The sequence below is a fragment of the Arachis hypogaea genome, chromosome 3 (assembly GCF_003086295.3).
Source record: "Arachis hypogaea cultivar Tifrunner chromosome 3, arahy.Tifrunner.gnm2.J5K5, whole genome shotgun sequence".
In the NCBI taxonomy this organism is placed as follows: Eukaryota; Viridiplantae; Streptophyta; class Magnoliopsida; order Fabales; family Fabaceae; genus Arachis; species Arachis hypogaea.
This window is the reverse complement of record NC_092038.1, coordinates 133,544,330-133,564,196: the sequence shown is the minus strand read 5'-3', so window position 1 is coordinate 133,564,196 and position 19,867 is coordinate 133,544,330. Positions and strand designations below refer to the sequence as shown.

Here is a 19,867-nt window from a genome sequence, read left to right as displayed (position 1 = left end):
GGCACCTAGTTGATCTTTATCAAACATCCTTGAAAAAGGATGACAAAGGAAAGGAAACAAATTTTATTTCAAATGATGAAAATTTCACCACTCATTATGATGTATCTAATTTCTTTGAGGATCCTGAAAGAAATATTGGTTATTTGATCAATGATGGAATAGTTTAATATGTGAGTTTGTTAAGTATTTACAAATTTTTGTTAAGTTTTATTTTTATTCATCTGAATTTCAAATATGATGTTTATGAATTTCAAAACTATTGCATGTATATTTCTACTCATTTTATTATTATTATTTGTCTTTAAAAAAAATGGCAAGGATATATAATGAGGATGTATGCCTTGTGGATAGTGCAAGTTCGCACACTATTCATAAAAGTAATATATATTTTACCCATATTGTGCCAAAAGAAAAATATGTTAATACTATTATTGGCTCGGACAATGTGATAGAAGGCTCCGGAAGAGCTATAATTCTGTTTCCTGGAGGAACAAAATTTATAATAAATAATGCACTATTATCTACCAAGTCTCTAAGGAACTTGTTGAGTTTCAAAGATATTTGCCGAAATGGATATCATATTGAAACAATGAATGAGGGAAATCATGAGTATTTATGTATCACAACTCATGATTTAAATAAAAAGGTTATATTAGAAAAGTTACCCTCACTTTCATCTGGGTTGTATTATACCAAGATTAGTGCAATTGAATCACATGCCATTGTAAACCAGAAGTTTACTAGGCCAAATGAATTCTTAACTTGGCACGACCGATTGGGTCATCCGAGAACAACCATGATGCGGAGAATTATTAAAAACTCCCATGGACATTCACTAAAGAACTAGAAGATTCTTAAATCTAGTGAATTTTGTTGTGCTGCATGTTCTCAAGGAAAGTTAATTTTAAGGCCATCACCAGTAAAGATTGGATTTGAATCCCTTGAATTCCTAGAAAGAATTTAAGGCGATATATGTGGACCTATTCATCCACCATATGGATCTTTTAGATATTTTATGGTCCTAATAGACGCATCTTCGAGATGGTCACATGTGTGCTTATTGTCTTCTCGCAACCTGGCGTTTGTGAGATTACTGTCTTAAAAGCACAATTTGCAGAAAATCCAATCAAAGCAATTCGTCTTGATAATGCTAGTGAATTTACTTTTCCAAGTTTTTAATGTTTACTGTATGGCTAATGGAATAAGTGTTGAACATCCAGTAGCTCATGTTCAACACAGAATGGGTTAGCAGAATCACTTATTAAACACCTCCAATTAATTGCTAGACCCTTACTAATGAGAACAAATCTCCCAACCTCGATTTGGGGCATACTATTTTACATGCCGCAGCACTTATTTGTTTGAGGCCAACGAGTTACCATCAATTCTCTCCTATGCAATTAGCTTTTGGCCAGGAGCCAAATATTTCCCATTTAAGAATATTCGGGTGTGCGATATATGTTTCCATTGCAGCACCTAATCGTACCAAAATGGGACCCAAAGAAAATTAGGGATATATGTTGGATATGATTCTCCCTCTATAGTGAGGTATCTTGAGATACAAACTGGAGATGTATTTAAAACTCGGTTTGCGGATTGTCATTTTGATAAATCAAAATTTTCAGCATTAAGGGGAGAGAATAAGCTTCTTGAAAAGGAACTTAATTGGAATGCATTATCATTGATGCATTTAGATCCTCGATCAGGGCATGTGAACTAGAATTTTAAAAGATTATACATTTGCAAAGAATAGCAAATGAATTGACTGATGCATTTTCTGATACAAAGAGGATAACCAAATCTTATATACCAACGAAAAATGCTCTAATTCAAATTGATGTCCCAGTAGGACAAGTAGCCACTGAAGCAAATTCATGCCAGAAGCGTGGCAGGCCTGTCGGTTCTAAAGACAAAAATCCTCGAAAAAGAAAAGAGGTAAATACGATTCCTATTGAAAAATACATAGTAGAGACACCTGCAGTTGTCCAAAAGTCTGATATAGTTTTAACGCCAGAAGACGTTCAGGTACCTGAAAATTGTGAAAATGACGAGATCTCGATAAATTAAGTCTTTACATGAGAGAAATGGGACCGAAATAAGACAATTGTCAATAAAATATTTGCATATAATGTGGCATTAAATATCATGCATGAAAATAAGGATCTTGAGCCAAGATCATTCGAAGAATGTCGACAAAGAAATGATTGGCCAAAATGGAAAGAAGCCATGAAGGCTGAGTTAGACTCACTTGCAAAACGTGAAGTCTTTGGACCTGTAGTCCGTACACCTGAAGATGTAAAACCTGTTGGATACCGTTGGGTATTTGTGAGAAAACGAAATAAGAAAAATGAAGTTGTACACTACAAAGCTCGACTTGTAGCACAAGGTTTTTCACAAAGACCCGGTATAGATTATGAAGAAACGTATTCTCCTGTAGTGGATGCGATAACATTGCATTATTTGGTCAGTTTATCTGCATATCATAAACTGTATATGCATTTCATGGATGTGGTAACAGCCTATTTATACGGCTCATTAGATTAGGATATCTATATGAAAGTCCCTGAAGGACTAAAGATATCTAAACTATCCAATGAATATTCGCAAGGGTTATACTCAGTAAAATTGCTAAGATCTTTATATGGTCTAAAGCAATCTGGACGAATGTGGTATAATCGTCTTACTGAGTATCTGGCCAAAACCGGATTCAAGAATGATGATATCTGCCCGTGTGTTTTCATAAAGAAATCTGCATCTGGATTCATTATAATTGCTGTGTATGTTGATGATTTAAATATCATTAGAATTCCTAAAGAGATTTCAACAATTATAAAAACTCTAAAAGAAGAATTTGAGATGAAAGATCTTGGAAAGACTAAATTTTGTCTCGACCTGCAGATCGAACATACAAAAAATTGGATCTTTATTCATCAAACAATATACACAAAAAAGATCTTGAAGATATTTTATATTGAGAAGTCACATCCATTAAGTACCCCAATGATTGTAAGATCTTTGGATGTGGAAAAGGATCAATTCCGTTTTAAAAAAGAGAATGAAGATATCCTTGGTCCTGAAGTACCATATCTTAGTGTCATTTGAGCGCTAATGTATCTTGCTAATAACACACGATCCGATATATCATTTACTGTGAACTTACTAGCAAGGTATAGTTCCTCTTCAACCAGAAGACATTGGAGTGGAATCAAACAAATCTTTCGATATTTTCATGAAACGGTTGATATGGGATTATTTTATCCCTATGGATCCAAGTCACTATTAGTTGGCTATGCAGTTGCTGGCTACTTGTCTGATCCACATAAAGAGAGATCTCAAACAGGATACCTGTTCACATATGGTGGTACAGCTATATCATGGAAGTCCACAAAACAGACGATTGCTGCAACATCCTCTAATCATGCCGAAATACTAGCGATTCATGAAGCAAGTCGCGAGTGTTTTTGGCTCAGGAATTTGATTCAATATATTTTGTTATCGTGTGAACTGGTTGATAATAAGATAGCTCCAACTGTCTTGTTTGAAGATAATATAGCATGCATTGCTCAACTTAAAGGCGGATACATCAAAGGTGATAGAACAAAGCATATTTCTCCCAAATTTTTCTTCACTCATGATCTTCAAAATCAGGGGACAATTGATGCCCAACAGATCCGTTCAAGTGATAATCTGGCAGATTTATTCACAAAGTCACTCCTGAAATCCTCTTTTGAAAGATTGGTACATGAGATTGTGATGCGCCGATTTCGAGACATTAAATGATGTCGACAAGAGGGAGAGTATGTACTCTTTTTTTCTTGATAAGGTTTTTTTCCATTGGGTTTTTCTTGACAAGGTTTTTAATGAGACAGTTCCATCACGATGGATTTTGTACTCTTTTTCTTTCACTAAAATTTTTTCCCATTGGGTTTTCTTTAGTAACGTTTTAACGAGGCATAATCCTAAATGGTCATCCAAGGGGGAGTGTTGTGACGAGGATGGATAAGGATGATGGATGCCCATTTATGAGTGGCACATTTTTCCTATGTTGAAAGAAATAAATTCTTAGGATAAAGCAAACTTAATGAAGTTTGAAACGTAAACTTTGTGTGCCTATAAATACATGTACTGAGACAAAGGGGTTACACACAAAAGCAATAAAAACACCCTTCTCTCTCTCTCTTTTTCTCTTTATATTTCTTTATTTTATATTTGTTACATCTTCCTTATTTATTTATTTAGTTATTTTTATAACATCAATTAAATGAAATTAAGCTGCCTCATTGACTAAATGAATGAAATAAAATGTAATATGGCATAATATATTTTTTTTCGGATTTTTTATTTAAATAAATGTAATAATTACTGAAATAAATAATTTGAAAAATATTTATCGATTTGCGTTCACCAGTCATATCTCGTTTACACTGTAAACGAGATGAAATTACGTATACGAGATAGACCCTTATCTCGTTTACACTGTAAACGAGATAAGGCCGAACGGCACCCATAAGTATAAGTCGTTTACATGAGTGTAAACGAGATAAGCCCGAACGGCGCCTATAAGTATAAGTCCTTTACAACCTGTTCCTGGACCCCATTTTGACTTAGTCAAACTCTTTCTCCCCTCTTTTTACCCTTTCCAACCATATTTGAGACCGATACGGTGATGGCACGTCAGGAGGAGAATGACGGGGACATCAATAGACTAAACGAGACGTCGCATTACGTCGAGGCGGCCGACTTCGAGGTTAGTTGCGTTCTGTTCAGTTAATCTAAGTATGTGGAAATTGTTAGGGTAGTCTCGTAGTGACAAGCACTGAGTAAAATGCTAATTAGGGTTTGGACTATATGATGAATTTAGAACAATATTTGCTTGTGTAAGTTTGGTATGACTTAATTAGGATTTGCTTACCGACATAAGTAATTTAGAGATATTTGTAGAGTAGAGACATGGTAGTAGTAGTACTTTGTTATTAAGTAGAGTACAAAAATTTATTATTATCTCTTTATAGGTTAATAATTTTTTTTAAATTCCGTAGAGGCCTCGCCTTCTACTGCCCCGGCGAGTCAGCCATACCCTTCCTCCACAGAACACCATCGTCCCCTATCTAGCTGAGGTCGGATTCGGCGACACGGTGCCCCTCAGGGACTTCACATTTGACAATTCCCTGATTTCGGCACTCATGGAGCGATGACGTCCAGAGACGAACACGTTTCATCTCCCGTGGGGGAGGTCACTATTACCCTGCAGGACGTGGCATACCACCTAGGCTTGCGTGCACACAGGAATCCCGTTGGGGGTGCCTTCGTGACTTTGGTAGGTGGTACGGCACAAAGACGTGGGCCATGGTGGAGTAGCTGCTTGGTGCCAGGCCTCCATTGGCGACACAACAGGCTGCGCAGAGGAAGGAGTCGTTCACGCTGAAACTGGTTTGATTGCGTGATCGTGTCTGCCAGATGCCCCCGACCGACGATCCTGAGACCCTCCGACAATATGCCCGATGCTATATTATATTACTGATCGGAGGGTATCTGTTGACAGACAAGTCCAACAACCTAGTTCACGTATGGTGGCTACCGCTTCTCCGGGACTTCGCGGAGTGGCTACAACCTCGTCCCATGCCACTCCGCCCACATCGACTCGTCTGGGATTGGGGAAAACTCCATCTCATACACCTTGAACACAGCTTCCTGTTTGTATACAGGATGCACATGCTCGTCCCCTAGAAGTCGGAATAGTCGAAATCGGAAGACTCCGTTACCCATGGGTGCCAGTAACCTATACGCCACCCTTCCTATTTCCCTCGCTTCTGTACCACTGAACTTGCTCAATATCAAACTTCTCAAATCGGACAACGTCTCCACACGCTGAGTGCGAAATAATATCGGATCCTCACACTCAAATGTCACCCAGTTGTCGCCGTTTCTCATATGACAGTTGGGATAAACAAGCACAACTATGTATGGACTATTATTAGCCATTAATGCCTTGTATTTGTGAGAAATATGAGACACAAAAAGGATAGAAAAAGTTTGTAAAGAATACTAAGGGTTACACATCCTTTTATAGCTGGTTGGATTCTACTCCATGTATCTTGTTTACACTGTAAAAGAGATAAATGAAATATGAATGGGGAATACAAATCGGTAAATATTTTTCAAATTATTTATTTCGGTTATTATTACTTTTAATTTATTTATTTAAATAAAAAGTCTGGTTTTTTTCGGTTTTTTTTTATTTGTGGGGTTATATACAATACTATCTGATACTATATATATTCACATAACTATAAGGTGCATGGTTGACATAGTCTCTCCACCTTCGTTTAGAGGTTTCGGTTTTGAGTCTCACTTCTAACTGGAAAAAAAAATTGTCTATTTTTTAAAAGGAAAAAAATCTATTACTGTAATTTATTATTCATATAGGTAGACAATAAAAATACTAAATAATGTGAACAATAAATATATCGGAGGTTTAATTCAATAGGTATGTAAATGATTATGTTCATTATTTTTAATTGGATGGTTATTTCTTTTGATTCGATTTACTCATGCATAGTTAACAATGGCTGGATGCGAAATGGATCCAGAAACATTATCATGAGGCCAATAACATATATAATATTAAAAAATTATACAAAAAATTATATAATGTAAAATGTATTACAAAAATATACCGATAGAAAATATATTTAAGTACAAAAAATAGGGTAAAACACACAATTAAACAAAACCCAACTCAATATTACACAATTCACCCAAATGAAAAAACGTTACATAGATCTCCCCATTCACTTCTCTATGTAAATCGAATGAGTTAGACTAGATTTAGCTTTCTATGTAAATCTAATCAGTCTGTTTCGATTTATGCATACATGCATGCTGTCCTAGTAAATCTAATCACCCTGTTTTGATTTATGCCCTGTCCTAGTAAATCCAAACAGGGTGATTAGATTTACTAGGACAGCATGCATGCATAAATCGAAACATGCTTTACAATATGTAATTTGAGAAAAATAATTAAAATACTATATCAACAAAATTAGGCTATTTTTTTATATCTCATCTATATTTTAAATTTTAAATTAATAATTTTTTCATAATTATTTCTAATGAACTTTTTAAAATAGATGGTTTCAAATAACGATAAAGATAGACGGTTAGTTTTAAATTACTAGCGTACACGTAAAAAATCACTAGTTTTTTTTAAAAAAAAGATGAATTTACATAAAACTAGTGATTTAAAGCTGTCCATTTAAAACCAGCTCATTATATTTCTAGAAACCAACACATTTAAATTTTTAATTATATATGTTCGAATAAAATTTATCAAAATTTTTAATTTTTTATAATTTTTTATTCTTTTGGAATACTATTTTTTTAATACTAATTTAAATGTGTTTGTTTTTATGAAAACAATGTGTTAGTTTCAAATGAACAATTTTAAATCACATTAATTTTTTTAGAAATTAGTAATTTTTTGTTTGTGTACTAGTAATCTAAAATAATGTTTAAAATTTTAAATTTTTGTTCTCGTATTAAATTTTTTTCGTTTTATTTAAATTTAAAATTTTTAATGTGTACTAGTAATTTTTTACGTGGACGCTAGTAATTTAAAACTAACCGTCTATCTCTATTATTATTGGAAACCATCTATTTTAAAAAGTTAAGTAGAAATAAACATGAAAAAGTTATTAATTTAAAATTTAAAATATAGATGAGATATAAAAAAAATAGCCTAATTTTGTTGATATAGTATTTTAATTATTTTTCTCAAATTACATATTGTAAATCTAATCAGCCTGTTTCGATTTATGCATGCATGCATGTTATCCTAGTAAATCTAATCACCATGTTTAGATTTACTAGGACAATGCATAAATCGAAACAGGGTGATTAGATTTACTAGGACAGTATGCATGCATGCATAAATCAAAACAGACTGATTAGATTTACATAGAAAGCTAAATCTAGTCTAGCTCATTCGATTTACATAGAGAAATGAATGGGGAGATCTATGTAATGTTTTTTCATTTGGGTGAATTGTATAATATTGAGTTGGGTTTGGTTTAATTGTGTGTTTTATCCCAAAAAATATGTATGTATTTTTTACTATGTATCATAAAATTCATCAATAATAGAATGTGTCAAAATTTTCAACAATTTTTTTAATATAATTAAAAGGCAATTAGCAAGAAATTCATCTTTCATTTTGTTTTTGAGTTATTCTTCACAATATTCATAGCTGAAAATATATCTCAGTTGTAGTAGTTGAAACAGAGAAAATTAATACCAAATAAATCAAGAAGAACACTCACAAGAAGGAAAAAAATTCATTTTATGAGATTTGAAAAATTTTATTTAATTAAAAAATATTAATAATAATATCTTTAATTTTCAAAATTTTTTTAATATTATTACTTACTTTTTAGATATTAAAAATCATTAATATTTAGATTAGACTGAATTTTTATTTATATTAAATTAAATACTAAATAATTTTTTTTAAAAATTAAATCGTACTTAATAACTTATTACTATTAATATTTTTTAAAAAAAAGAGGGAGGGAGCCGAGACCTCCACTCGCTCCCTTTATGTTAAATTCATCACTAGGTGTATAAATTATTATTTTAATATTAAAGTTTAGGAAGTAATTTAAAGGTGGTGTGTTTTTTTATTTTATCGGGTCAATTTTAAAATTTATTATTGATGTTGTTTACAAAAATTCATTGTCTACCTAACCAAAAAAGAGTGTTATGGAAGTGATATTCTATAAAAACCGGATCAAATAAGATAACCAAACCAAAAAATGGCTAACCGAAATCTAATTAGTTTCGGGCCATATTCAAAAGCTGGATTTGGTTGGAAAATTTGACTAAGAACCGGTGAATCGACTTAACTAGAAATCGGACAATTTTTCATTTTTCTGCACAGTAATTTTGTTGTTGTTTACTTGCTTCTGTAATTTCCTAATTTCCGTTCCTTCCTAAGATGTTTGAATGTCCAGTTACGAAAATCCAAACAATACAATAATCTGTGTGAGTGTGTTCTATTGAGATGAAAAAAAACTAGAAATAAAAATAAAATATATGGTCAAATTAGAGTTTTTATTAGTGTTGAGGTAAATGAATTTCCACCATCTTAATGGATTATAATAAATAATGATTTTAGGTAATATCAAAATTAACAACACAGTTTGTCATTTTAAGTCTTTTCGTTTGTCAATTCAGCATTTTTTATTAATAGAGATGTGAGCAGTTCATGTTTAATTATTTTTGTCAAATTTATAAGTTTTTTGAAGATTTTTTTTTTGTCTTTTAAAATTATTTTTATCCGAAAATATTTGGTAACTAAAAAAAACCAGCCAAAAATAGTCATAACTTATCTTATTTAGTATTTATTAAAGGTTGTAATATTTAATGAATGTTAAATAAAGCAAGTTATAACTGTTTTTTTTGTCTCTCTAGTATTACCCTTTTTATCAGTATCAGAATTTTTTTAGTATTGATTTAATAATTAACTATTATTATTATTATTATTATTATTATTATTATTATTATTATTAAATGTTAGTCAAAGATCTTGCACATTTTTGGTCTTCTCATGGTTCCTATGTTGAATACTTTGAAGATAATAAGTCATCACACTAATTCTCATATACCGACTTTGAAAAGAGTGTTGAATAAAAATGGATGAAAAGTGGTATAATAATTAATGTGTAAAATAATTAATATATGGATAAAATTTGAAGTAAAACGATTTTTAAATATGTTTGTTGGGGCATTCTACTATACAGATTGAGATTGTATAGAGAGATAATTAAATTCTTTTTATAGTTATTTTTTATTATTTTATTAATATTCAAAATGTGAGTTCCAATATTTTTAATTTATCTTTCATCACATAAAAAAAAAGATCTTCTTTACTTTATAATTCACCATGTTTATTAGATTAAATGACATTTATTTTTTATAATATTCTACTCAAACAAAATATAAATATAAAATATTAAATAAACTTGTTACTATTCTAAACCATTTCCATTATTATTAGTATATATGCAAATTTTGTAGCAGGTTCTCACAAGTCACAACAACAAAAATTCTTCTTCTTGTTCTTAAAATCAAGCAATGGCTGGTGTTGTTGGAAAGCTTGAAGCGGAAATTGAGGTGAAATCAAATGCAGACAAGTTCTGGAATGCTATCAGGGATTTTGCGACCATACTCCCAAAGGTCTCACCTTCTGTTTACAAAAGCATTCACATTATTCAGGGTGATGCCAAGGTGCCTGGCTCCATCATCAAATATACTTTAGACATGGGTATGTAACGCTTTTTCTTCTTAAATTCATTTTCATATATTTACATAACAAATAATATTTTGCTGATTAATTAAGTTCTTATTAATCAGTTAAAAATAATTATTTTTATTTACATCATAATATATAATTATTCGCCTATACAAAAACTTTTTACATTCTGATGACCACATAGAATTTTTATTATTATTATTATTATTATTATTATTATTACGCGTGTCAGACACATTTTAGACACCACACTCATTGATACTCGTTCAATACGCGTGTTTGTCGTATCCAACTATATCTTAGGAAAAAATAAAAAAATTCTTCTCTGGACACGTGAGAACACCCTTAAATACCATCAAGTATTAGCGTGTCAATCTTATTCTTAACATGTATTTTTAAACTAAATTTAGAAATAGTATATATTATTATTTATTAAAACAAAAAATATTTTAAATATTTTATATAATTAAAATAAGACATTAAAAATAATAAAAAAAATTAATTTATATTTTAATATCAATAAAATATTAAAATATCATTACGATTTATCTAAAAAAATCTTTTGTATTTTATATGTATATATGTTCTCGTGTCTTATAAAATTTTAAAATAATTTTAAAATTCGCATGTCGACGTATCTCATGTCGTGTCATGTTTTATGTCCGTGTCACTGTCCGTGCATGATAGCATGTCACTAAAATGTAGGAGCCTCGAGAATTAGAACCATATATAGTTATATACAGCCTTTTTCTAGACAAGTATTAATCAAAATAAGCAATAAAAATGAGTACCCATAACTATGGAATAAGACTATATATATTTGTATTTTTCATAAATAATTTTCTTCTTTTTTTTTTTTTTTTTCTTTTTCCAGGCAATGAAGTTGTGACAGTCACAGAAAGGATTGAAGATGTTGATGATGCAAAGAGGACATTGATTTATAGTGTGATTGATGGTGACCTCCTTAAGTACTTTAAGAGTAATTACAAGGGATATATTAGTGTAACACCAAAGGGGGATGATAATGGAAGCATTGTGAAATGGTCCGCTGAATTTGAAAAGGTTAGCCAAGAGGTTCCTGAACCTATTTTCATCAAAGAATTTGCAACCAAGATGTTCCCAAAGATTGATCACTATCTTCTAAGCGCATAAATTTATAATGCGTTTTATATATTCAACAATAATGTGATTTGTTCGTGTAAGAATAATGTTGCATTTTCATATATATATGCATGTAAAATACTGTGTTGATTTACATCTTATTTAGAAGAATAAAAGGTTTATTATCCTCTATGTTATGTCTTATGATTATTAGAGAAATTTATTGAGTTATCATAGTTAATATTAAGGGATAAGTATTGTCTTGGTCCCTAACATTGAGGGTCATAATCGAAACCGCCTCCATCGTAATTTTAAATTTAAAATCATCCTTAACGTTTTTTTTTCATATTAAAATCGTCCTTTTTTAATAAAATTTTTTACGTTATTCCTGAATTACCCCTATTTTAATAATAAAAGTTATAAAATTTAAAAAAAAAATAAAAGAAAACACGTCCCGGGAGGAAGGGGGAAGAAAACGCGTCCCAGGAGAAGGAAAATGGTATACGAAGGGGGAGGGGAGGGAAAGGGAAAGGGAAGAGGGGAGGGGGAACGGGGGAGGGGGACGGCGTCGGCGAAGCTTGGAGCTGCCGTCGCCGTCGCCGAAAGAAAGGAGAGAGGGGCTGCGACGGGAGAGAGGAAAAGAGGGAAAGGAGACCACGCCGCTAAGGCTCGCCGCCGCCGCCGTCGTCGTGTCGTCGTCGGGAGACTACGACGCTGAGCCGTCGCCGCCGATTCGACCATGTCGTCGCTGTCGCGAGCCAGGGAGAGAGCCTAGGCTTCCGCTCCGCTGCTCCTCATTGCCTCGCCGCTGTTCCTCGCCGCCTCGCCGCCTCTGCTTCTTGCTTCTTGCTTCGATCTCTGTTTCTGCTTCTTCTGCTTCTGTATCTTCTGCTTCGTCTTCTACTTTCTGCTTCTACTTTAGTGCTTCTGCTTCTGCATCTTCTTTGTTGAAGCTGGATTTGATTTGTTGAATCATTGTTGGTTTTGTTCTTGTTTTGATTTCTGAATTGTTGTTGATTGATTTTGTTCTTTTTTTATTTCTGAATTGTTGTTGGTTTTGTTGAATCTGGTTTTTGTTCTTGTATTTTTAATTTGTTAATGAAAGAAGTTGCTGTTGTTTGGTGTTCTTGGTGTTGGTGGTGGTGGTTGTGGTGGTGGTGGTGGTGGTGGTGGTGGTGTTGTTGGTCTTGGTGTTGGTGTTGGTGTTGGAGGAGGTAATTGTGCTGATAGTGGTGAGGGTATTTTTGTCCAAAAAAAATTAAATGGATGATTTTAATACGAAAAAAGGATGATTCTAAATCAGAAATTACGTTGGGAACAATTTCGATTCTGACCCTCAACGTTAGAGACCAAAACAATACTTATCCCTAATATTAATCATCTCTCTTTAACTTTGAGTTTGAATAACCCCATCAATTCATTAGAAGAGTAAAATAATTTCTGTAAATCACAATAATTTTTACAAAAATTCCATTTTGTTATTTCACCATTTTCTCCCCTAAACTGCCAAATCCTTTAGTCTTTTCCAGTCCCAAAAGCAAAAAGATTGAAAAGAGAATATTAACCATTGAATCAAATGTTCTTTGACCACACATGTGTATGATTAATCCTCTTAATTATTTATTAATGATTGCAAGGGAACATTAAAAGTTAAAACCATAAATTTTCACTATAAATGAATTAATTTCAAAAAAAAAAAAAAGTTTCCGCTCTCCAAAATCTATTTCTCAATGATACATATAACTTATCCAACCAAATTAGCGGCTAAAAGATTTGTGGTGGTTTAACGTGACAAATTTGATTCAAACCCAACGTTGATTTGTTTAAATTAGAATTTTCCCTGATTCACACATTTTTCTGGCAGAATAGATTGATAATATTGTTTTAAGCAATTAATGGTTAATTCTAAGCAAGAAAATGAAGTTAAAAATTTTAATTTACTCTAATTGGCTATATGATTATCCAAATTCTGGTTATAAAGATGATTAGTATTAGTTATGATAAATTAATCAATTTTTTTAATAATTATAAAATATGTCATAGAAGATAATAAATCATTTATTTATTGAGTAAATAGCCAAAATCGTCCCTGAAAGATACTCCGATCTCTATTTTAGTCCTCGAAAGATAAAGTTAATCGAAATCGTCCCCGAAAGATACACGATTAGTCACGTTAATCCTTCCGTCAGTTGGATGATGACGTGTCACGTTAATTGCCACGTGGCATATGATGATATGGGGGGCTAATGCCACGTGTCACAAGATGATTGGTTGACGTGTCAGCTTAGTAACACCCAGATAAGTGACACGTGGCATGCCATGTGGCATTTGACATGTAAAAAGTTATTTATAATCAAAATAGTCCTTGAAAGTTCAGACGTAAGCCATTTTTATCTCTGAAATTTTAAAAATTAATCAAATTAGTCCTTATATAATTTTTTTTATTTTTTCTTGATAATATTAAATTTAAAATATTTTTTGATACTACTAATTTTAATAGAAATGTAATTGACAATCAAAAAATTAGTAATTATATCTTTTCTTCTTAAATATTTTTTCAATAAAATTATCTCTTTCCTTTAATTTTTGCCAAAATCTCTCTTATTCTTTTCTATTCTAAAACATTTTTCTTACAAATTTAATTGGTTTTGTTTATTATTCATAATGACCTGAACTAGAACTTAAATAATTCGGCAAAGCACATTAAATAAACTAGCTAAGCATATAACAGCTAAAGGCAAAGCAATATTGGTTATTACTACTGCATGTGTAAATCAAATAATGTATGTTAATAAAGTTTGACAAATATCATTTTCTTATTTTGATTATTACATTTGAATGAATTTCTTTTTAAAAAGAATTGTTCAACAAGCTAGAGATTATTATTCATTATGGTTGAAATATAAATTACATAAAATAAAGATTCCTCTAGTACATATATACTCAAGATACTTGATTCATAGTCATTCTTTTTAAGGATTTAAATTCTTTGTTCTTCTATAAATAATCCTATAAGTGATATGATTTGCAATGAATAATTTTAGTACATCACTTAATAAGTAATTAATCTCGCAAGCTAGAATTAAGAATTTCAACATAATTATTATTAATTTGTGATGACATGGTGTATCTATGTGAGTGTATATATAAATGTAAAGTCAAACCTCTTACAAAAAATAAAAAATGTTTGGTCATATTGAAATCCTTTGGGAAACTGAAACATCTCATATTTAGCGTTGAAAAAATAATTTATAGAAGAACAAAAATTTACTTGGTGCTATATACATTAAAAAATATTTATTTGAAAAATCTTCTATGGGTACTTTTTATAATAATTTGTATTTTTTTTATAAATAATTGTACAAGTGACATAGTTTTGTATGATTAATTTTTATATTTAACCCTATAAATTATAGTAACTAACCTTATCGCCCGGCTGCTAGCTCTTCAATTATGCGTCACACTATGTTTGGGAAAAGGAACTACTTCTTATTAATTTTAATTTTGTTCTGAATCCATGCATTTTTTCTCTTTATATATTTGCACCATTTTTGTACTAGCATCTCATACCATAATTCAATGTAAGCTATGGCTGCTAGCGTTGGAAAGCTTGAGGCAGAAACTGAGGTAAAGTCCAATGCAGACAAGTTCTGGGGTGCTATTAGGGATTTTGTAACCATATTCCCTAAGGCCTCACCAACTGATTACAAAAGCATTCAAATTCTTGAGGGTGATGGCAAGGTTGTTGGCTCTGTCTACACAACAATTTCAGGAGATCAAGGTCCGTAAAGTTTTATTTTTCTTAGATTAATTTTTTACAAATAAATACTTATATTATTTCTTAAAAAATTTTAAATTGGATGTATTAGTTGTTAATAAATTTTTATTCTTTATATACCCATGTTGTTTCTTAAAACATTTTAAATTGAACGTTTTGATTCTCAATACATTTTTATTCTAATAAGTCTTTAAGAATTATCGGCCGAGTCGATTAGCTTAGTCTCTTCGTTATATTGTTTTGAAGGAAATTAATTTGTTTTACATAATTATTTTATAATAAAATTTGTTATGAACTTATTTATCTAATATCCATATTAAAAATTTAATTAAGGTACCCGTCCACGGATATCCGCAAAAAAAAATTTATTTAAATACCCTTATATATATATAAATTATATAAGTAATTCTAATTTATTTTATTTTAATTTGTATATTAAAAAAAATATATATATGTTAAATTTGTGTTTGTCTATTTGAATTGTATTTGATTTGATACATTTGATTAAATTGTGTTCGATTTTATTATGGTTATATTGTGTTATTTTTTATTTTTTAAAATTTAATATTCATGAATACCTTCAAATATCTCCCTTCGCAGAGGAAAATAAGTGATAAAAAAGGATAAAAATAAAAAAATATTTTACTAACACTACAGGACATGAGGAGAATAGCGACGGTTTAATTGCCAAATTGTGACGGTTTTGAACCGCCGCTAAACAGGTTGAACAGGATCCACAACGCATAAAGGTGCGGAGTCATATTTTGCGTCAAACAGTTTAGTGGCGGTTTATAACAGCCGCAATTTGTTGAACCGGATTTACTGAAATTTATTTGCGGCGGTTTTAAACCGCCGCTATTTGTTGCTTGGATTCTTATGAACTTTATTCGCGGCGTTTTAAAACCGCCGCTATTCTTATGTTTTTGATTAATTTTACAAACCTGGGTATTTTTTTTAACTTCTTTTTATTTAAAGAATCTTATCGTTATTTAATTTTTTATTTTTTTATTATATTTTATAAATTTTTTTATCTTTTTTATTTAAAGAATATTATACTTTTTTTTCCCTAAAATTCTGCACCATGGAAAAAAAAACTCATGAATATTTAACTGCAAAGCAAACTAACATTTCTATTTTAATAATGTCAATAAAGCATTTCAATAGTCACCCAAAAAGGTAAAGTACTTGGCTAATAATTAATGCTGCATAGTTAACATAAACAAAATATATACTGAAAATCAAAGTATCATAAATCCTAATTTCTATTTTTCACCATATTCGTCCAAAGAATTCATCCGTGCAGCAATGTCTGGAGGCAGCTTCCCACATTGTTGTTGGACCAGATAACTCAGCACACTCTCTATTGCCTGCCTCTTCGTTTTCTCTACTGCTAATTCATCCTCCATTGCTTTTCTCTTCAATTTTTCGGTCGTCACCTCCGCCTATAGTGCACACAGCATCCTTTGGACCTCCTCTACTTGAGCTCTATCCACCGGCAGCTGCGAACTCGGACGGAAGAGTTGACTTGGTGTCGGCCCATATCTATCCCACGCACTCTACCCGGGTGCTCTTTACCGAGAGCTTGGGCAAGGGAATAATTTTCTGACAACATTCTTGTAGATTCATCCAGCTGCTCAATCTCAGATATTTTTTCTTGCAGGCATAAATAAAATTACACAATCACACTAGGCTAATAGCATGCTCAAGATATTTTAATAACTAAACCCAACATGTTGCAGCATAAATGATTAAGTGTACTCACACCAATCCTCCGAGCTTCTTCATGTATATAGCTGCCATCAGATCTTTTGTGCTTTAGGATCCATACTTTTCCCTTACCAACTCTCCTCCCTTGTTTTTGTGACCGTGACAATACAATTTATGCCATGAATTTTATTTCTTTAAATTTTTTCAATACTTCAAATATTGTTTTACTCTATGAATAAATCAACACTAAATGCCACTCAATACTTGATTAGAAATTTATATTACCTCTTCTTCCCTTACCCTAGCCAAGCTTTTAGAACCGTCAGTATGCGTGTAAAGTTGCTTCTTTCGATTCAGCGCGTTTTGCTTGCACTTCGCCTATTAAAAATTAACAGTAAGTTTGAATTCAATAAAGTAATAAATATAGCTATGTAGTATATATATATCCTACATTACAAGAGACTCAAAATAATGGGGCAGTAAGTATAGTAGTGTGGAAATTGAATAAACTGTACGTACTCTTAATTTAAGCATTGCTTTAACAAGAACAATAGTTATATGGATGCAGTCCCTATTTATATATAAGAAGTTAACAATATTATTGTATTTTTAATATGCAAATGCAACCCCTAACTCTCACCACAACTAACGAAAAAAAGCTTTAGCAAGCATGTGTGAGATAGCTTTAGCAGGCATGTGTTATAATATCAGTAGATGGTTTGGGGTACGGTTAACGGCGGGCTTAGTGGGTTCGATACAAAAGTAGGTCGATTTGGCGTCGGAAGGCTAATTTGGAGATGAATCGCAGCAATCCACCCTAAGTTGCTGCGGTTTGTGACTCCGTAGGAAGTTTGGCGCAGGCATCCGCCGCGTCTGTTGTAGTGTATAAAGAGTGATTCTACTCAATAACTTGTACTAAATAAAAATTTATTAAAAGATCAAAGTATTTGATATGAAATTCTTTAAAATATTTTGTCTTCTATTTAAACAGTGGATATAAAAAGAATAATTATCTACGCTTTTTTCCTCTTGAAGGAAATGAAGCTGTGAAGACGGTGACAGAGAAGATTGAAAGTGTTGATGATGCAAAGAGGACAATAATTTATAGTGTGATTGATGGGGATCTTCTCAAGTACTATAAGCGTTACAAGGGATATGTGAATGTAACACCAAAGGGAGATGATAATGGAAGCTTGGTGAAATGGTCGTGTGAGTATGAAAAGGCTAGTCAAGACGTTCCTGAACCTAATTTCATGGCAGAAGCTGCAATCAACACCTTCCTAAAAGTTGATCACTACATTCTAAACGCATAATCCTTTGAAGGGCTTCTACTTCTATGCATTATAGTAATTGGGTTATACATTAATGATGAATGATTAATGAAATACTAATATAAAAATAAGAAAAATGCTAAGTATATATATTATTATTATAGATGAAATACATCATTGGCTCACATTTCATTTGTTCGGTGGAATCTGAATTTAACTGGATGAATGAAATGTGTGCCTGATAAATAATTTTTATTTTGTAAATTATTTGTTTTTATAATAAATAAAATAGAAAAGAGTTTGAAATATAAACAATGGATTCTAAAAGGTACATGGAGCTCCAAGCAAGAGATTTGAATAATTTCTTCTCTGTGAATTATTCATATTGAAAAAAATAGAAAGAATGTTAGAGGAGTAAAAAGCGTTTATAGTAAAGAGTAGAAGCTCTCATAATTTTTTTTTTTTTTTTAGTGAAGACTTGCTTGTTTATTAAAAATTAAAAATGTATGAGGGATTTAGCACCATTATAATGCATAAAAGTATGAAATTAAAATTGCATGCCCATTATAGCAACGTATACACCTTATCTCCTTCAGTAAAACAAGCAAGCAAATAAATTAAAAGACATGCATGGTCACAAATAAAACCACTTTATTTACAATTTATGGTGATTTATTTTCCCTTTATATTTATATGAGAGTATAGAATCATTGGCACTAGGTCATAGATTTTTTTAAATCTAAAAGTTGGTTACGGGTTCGTCAAAATATTTTTTTTTTTAAAAATAATTTATTTTTAATTTAGACTTTTAACTATTGACTTGTATTAAATATAAAATAAAATTAAAAAAATTAATAGTCAAATAGACTACTTAAAATTGTAGTTGTTTTATTAAAAAAAAATTGTTTATAAACTATAATTTACAAATATATATATATATATATATATATATATATATATGAATTAAATTATACTTTATAAAATATGAATTTTTACTTACAAAATTATCAGATTTAATATAATCAAAACTCGACTTTACTTGGCCTATTTTCATCTAACTACAACCTACAAAGTTTATAAAAAAGATAATTTGACAAAAATAAGGTGAAATCAAAATAGGTATAGAAGACATTTTTTATTTGCTATATGTCAATTTGGGGTTTGGAAGTCTTCCCCCTTCTTCCCGATTTCCTAAATTTAATAAGGTTCGCAATCCACGTTAAGCAGCGCCGAAGTGTACGTAAATCAAATCAAAAAGTAAATAAAGTTTGGGAAAAATCATTTTCTATTGTGATAAGTATGAATGACGTGGCATCAATAATATGTTGGAATAAATTAATTTCAATAACTCAGATCATTCATATTGAATCACCAAAAATATATCATAATGCGGAAGCGTACCTTTATTCATAAGAGTTAGAAATTGATGGAAGAATTTGGATCTTGTGGTTCTTTCAATCTTCTTCAACCAAAGCCTTCTGTATTCCTAGGAGGCTGAACTGCAACTCTTTTGATGGAGAAAGAGTAACAAAGACGGTTTTGGTATATTGGGGACCGAAACCCTGAAAGCCTATTTATATTTGAGCATGGCACCCATTAAATCCTTAAACCCAAATAAAATAATATCTAAAGTCCAAAAGATAATATATTTAAAATCTAAAAGATAATTATCTAAGGAACAAAAGATAATATCCGATTTTA

The 19,867-nt window shown here is 31.2% G+C and overlaps 1 protein-coding gene across 1 annotated transcript; it reads left to right on the top strand.

Moving 5' to 3' along the window:
• Positions 1-14,944: 14,944 nt before the first annotated feature.
• LOC112736066 (MLP-like protein 423) lies at positions 14,945-18,353 on the top strand. Its single transcript, XM_025785422.2, has 2 exons — positions 14,945-15,191; positions 17,931-18,353. The coding sequence occupies exons 1-2, from the start codon at positions 14,999-15,001 to the stop codon at positions 18,206-18,208; spliced, it is 471 nt and encodes a 156-aa protein (XP_025641207.1). The 5' UTR covers positions 14,945-14,998; the 3' UTR covers positions 18,209-18,353.
• Positions 18,354-19,867: the final 1,514 nt, after the last annotated feature.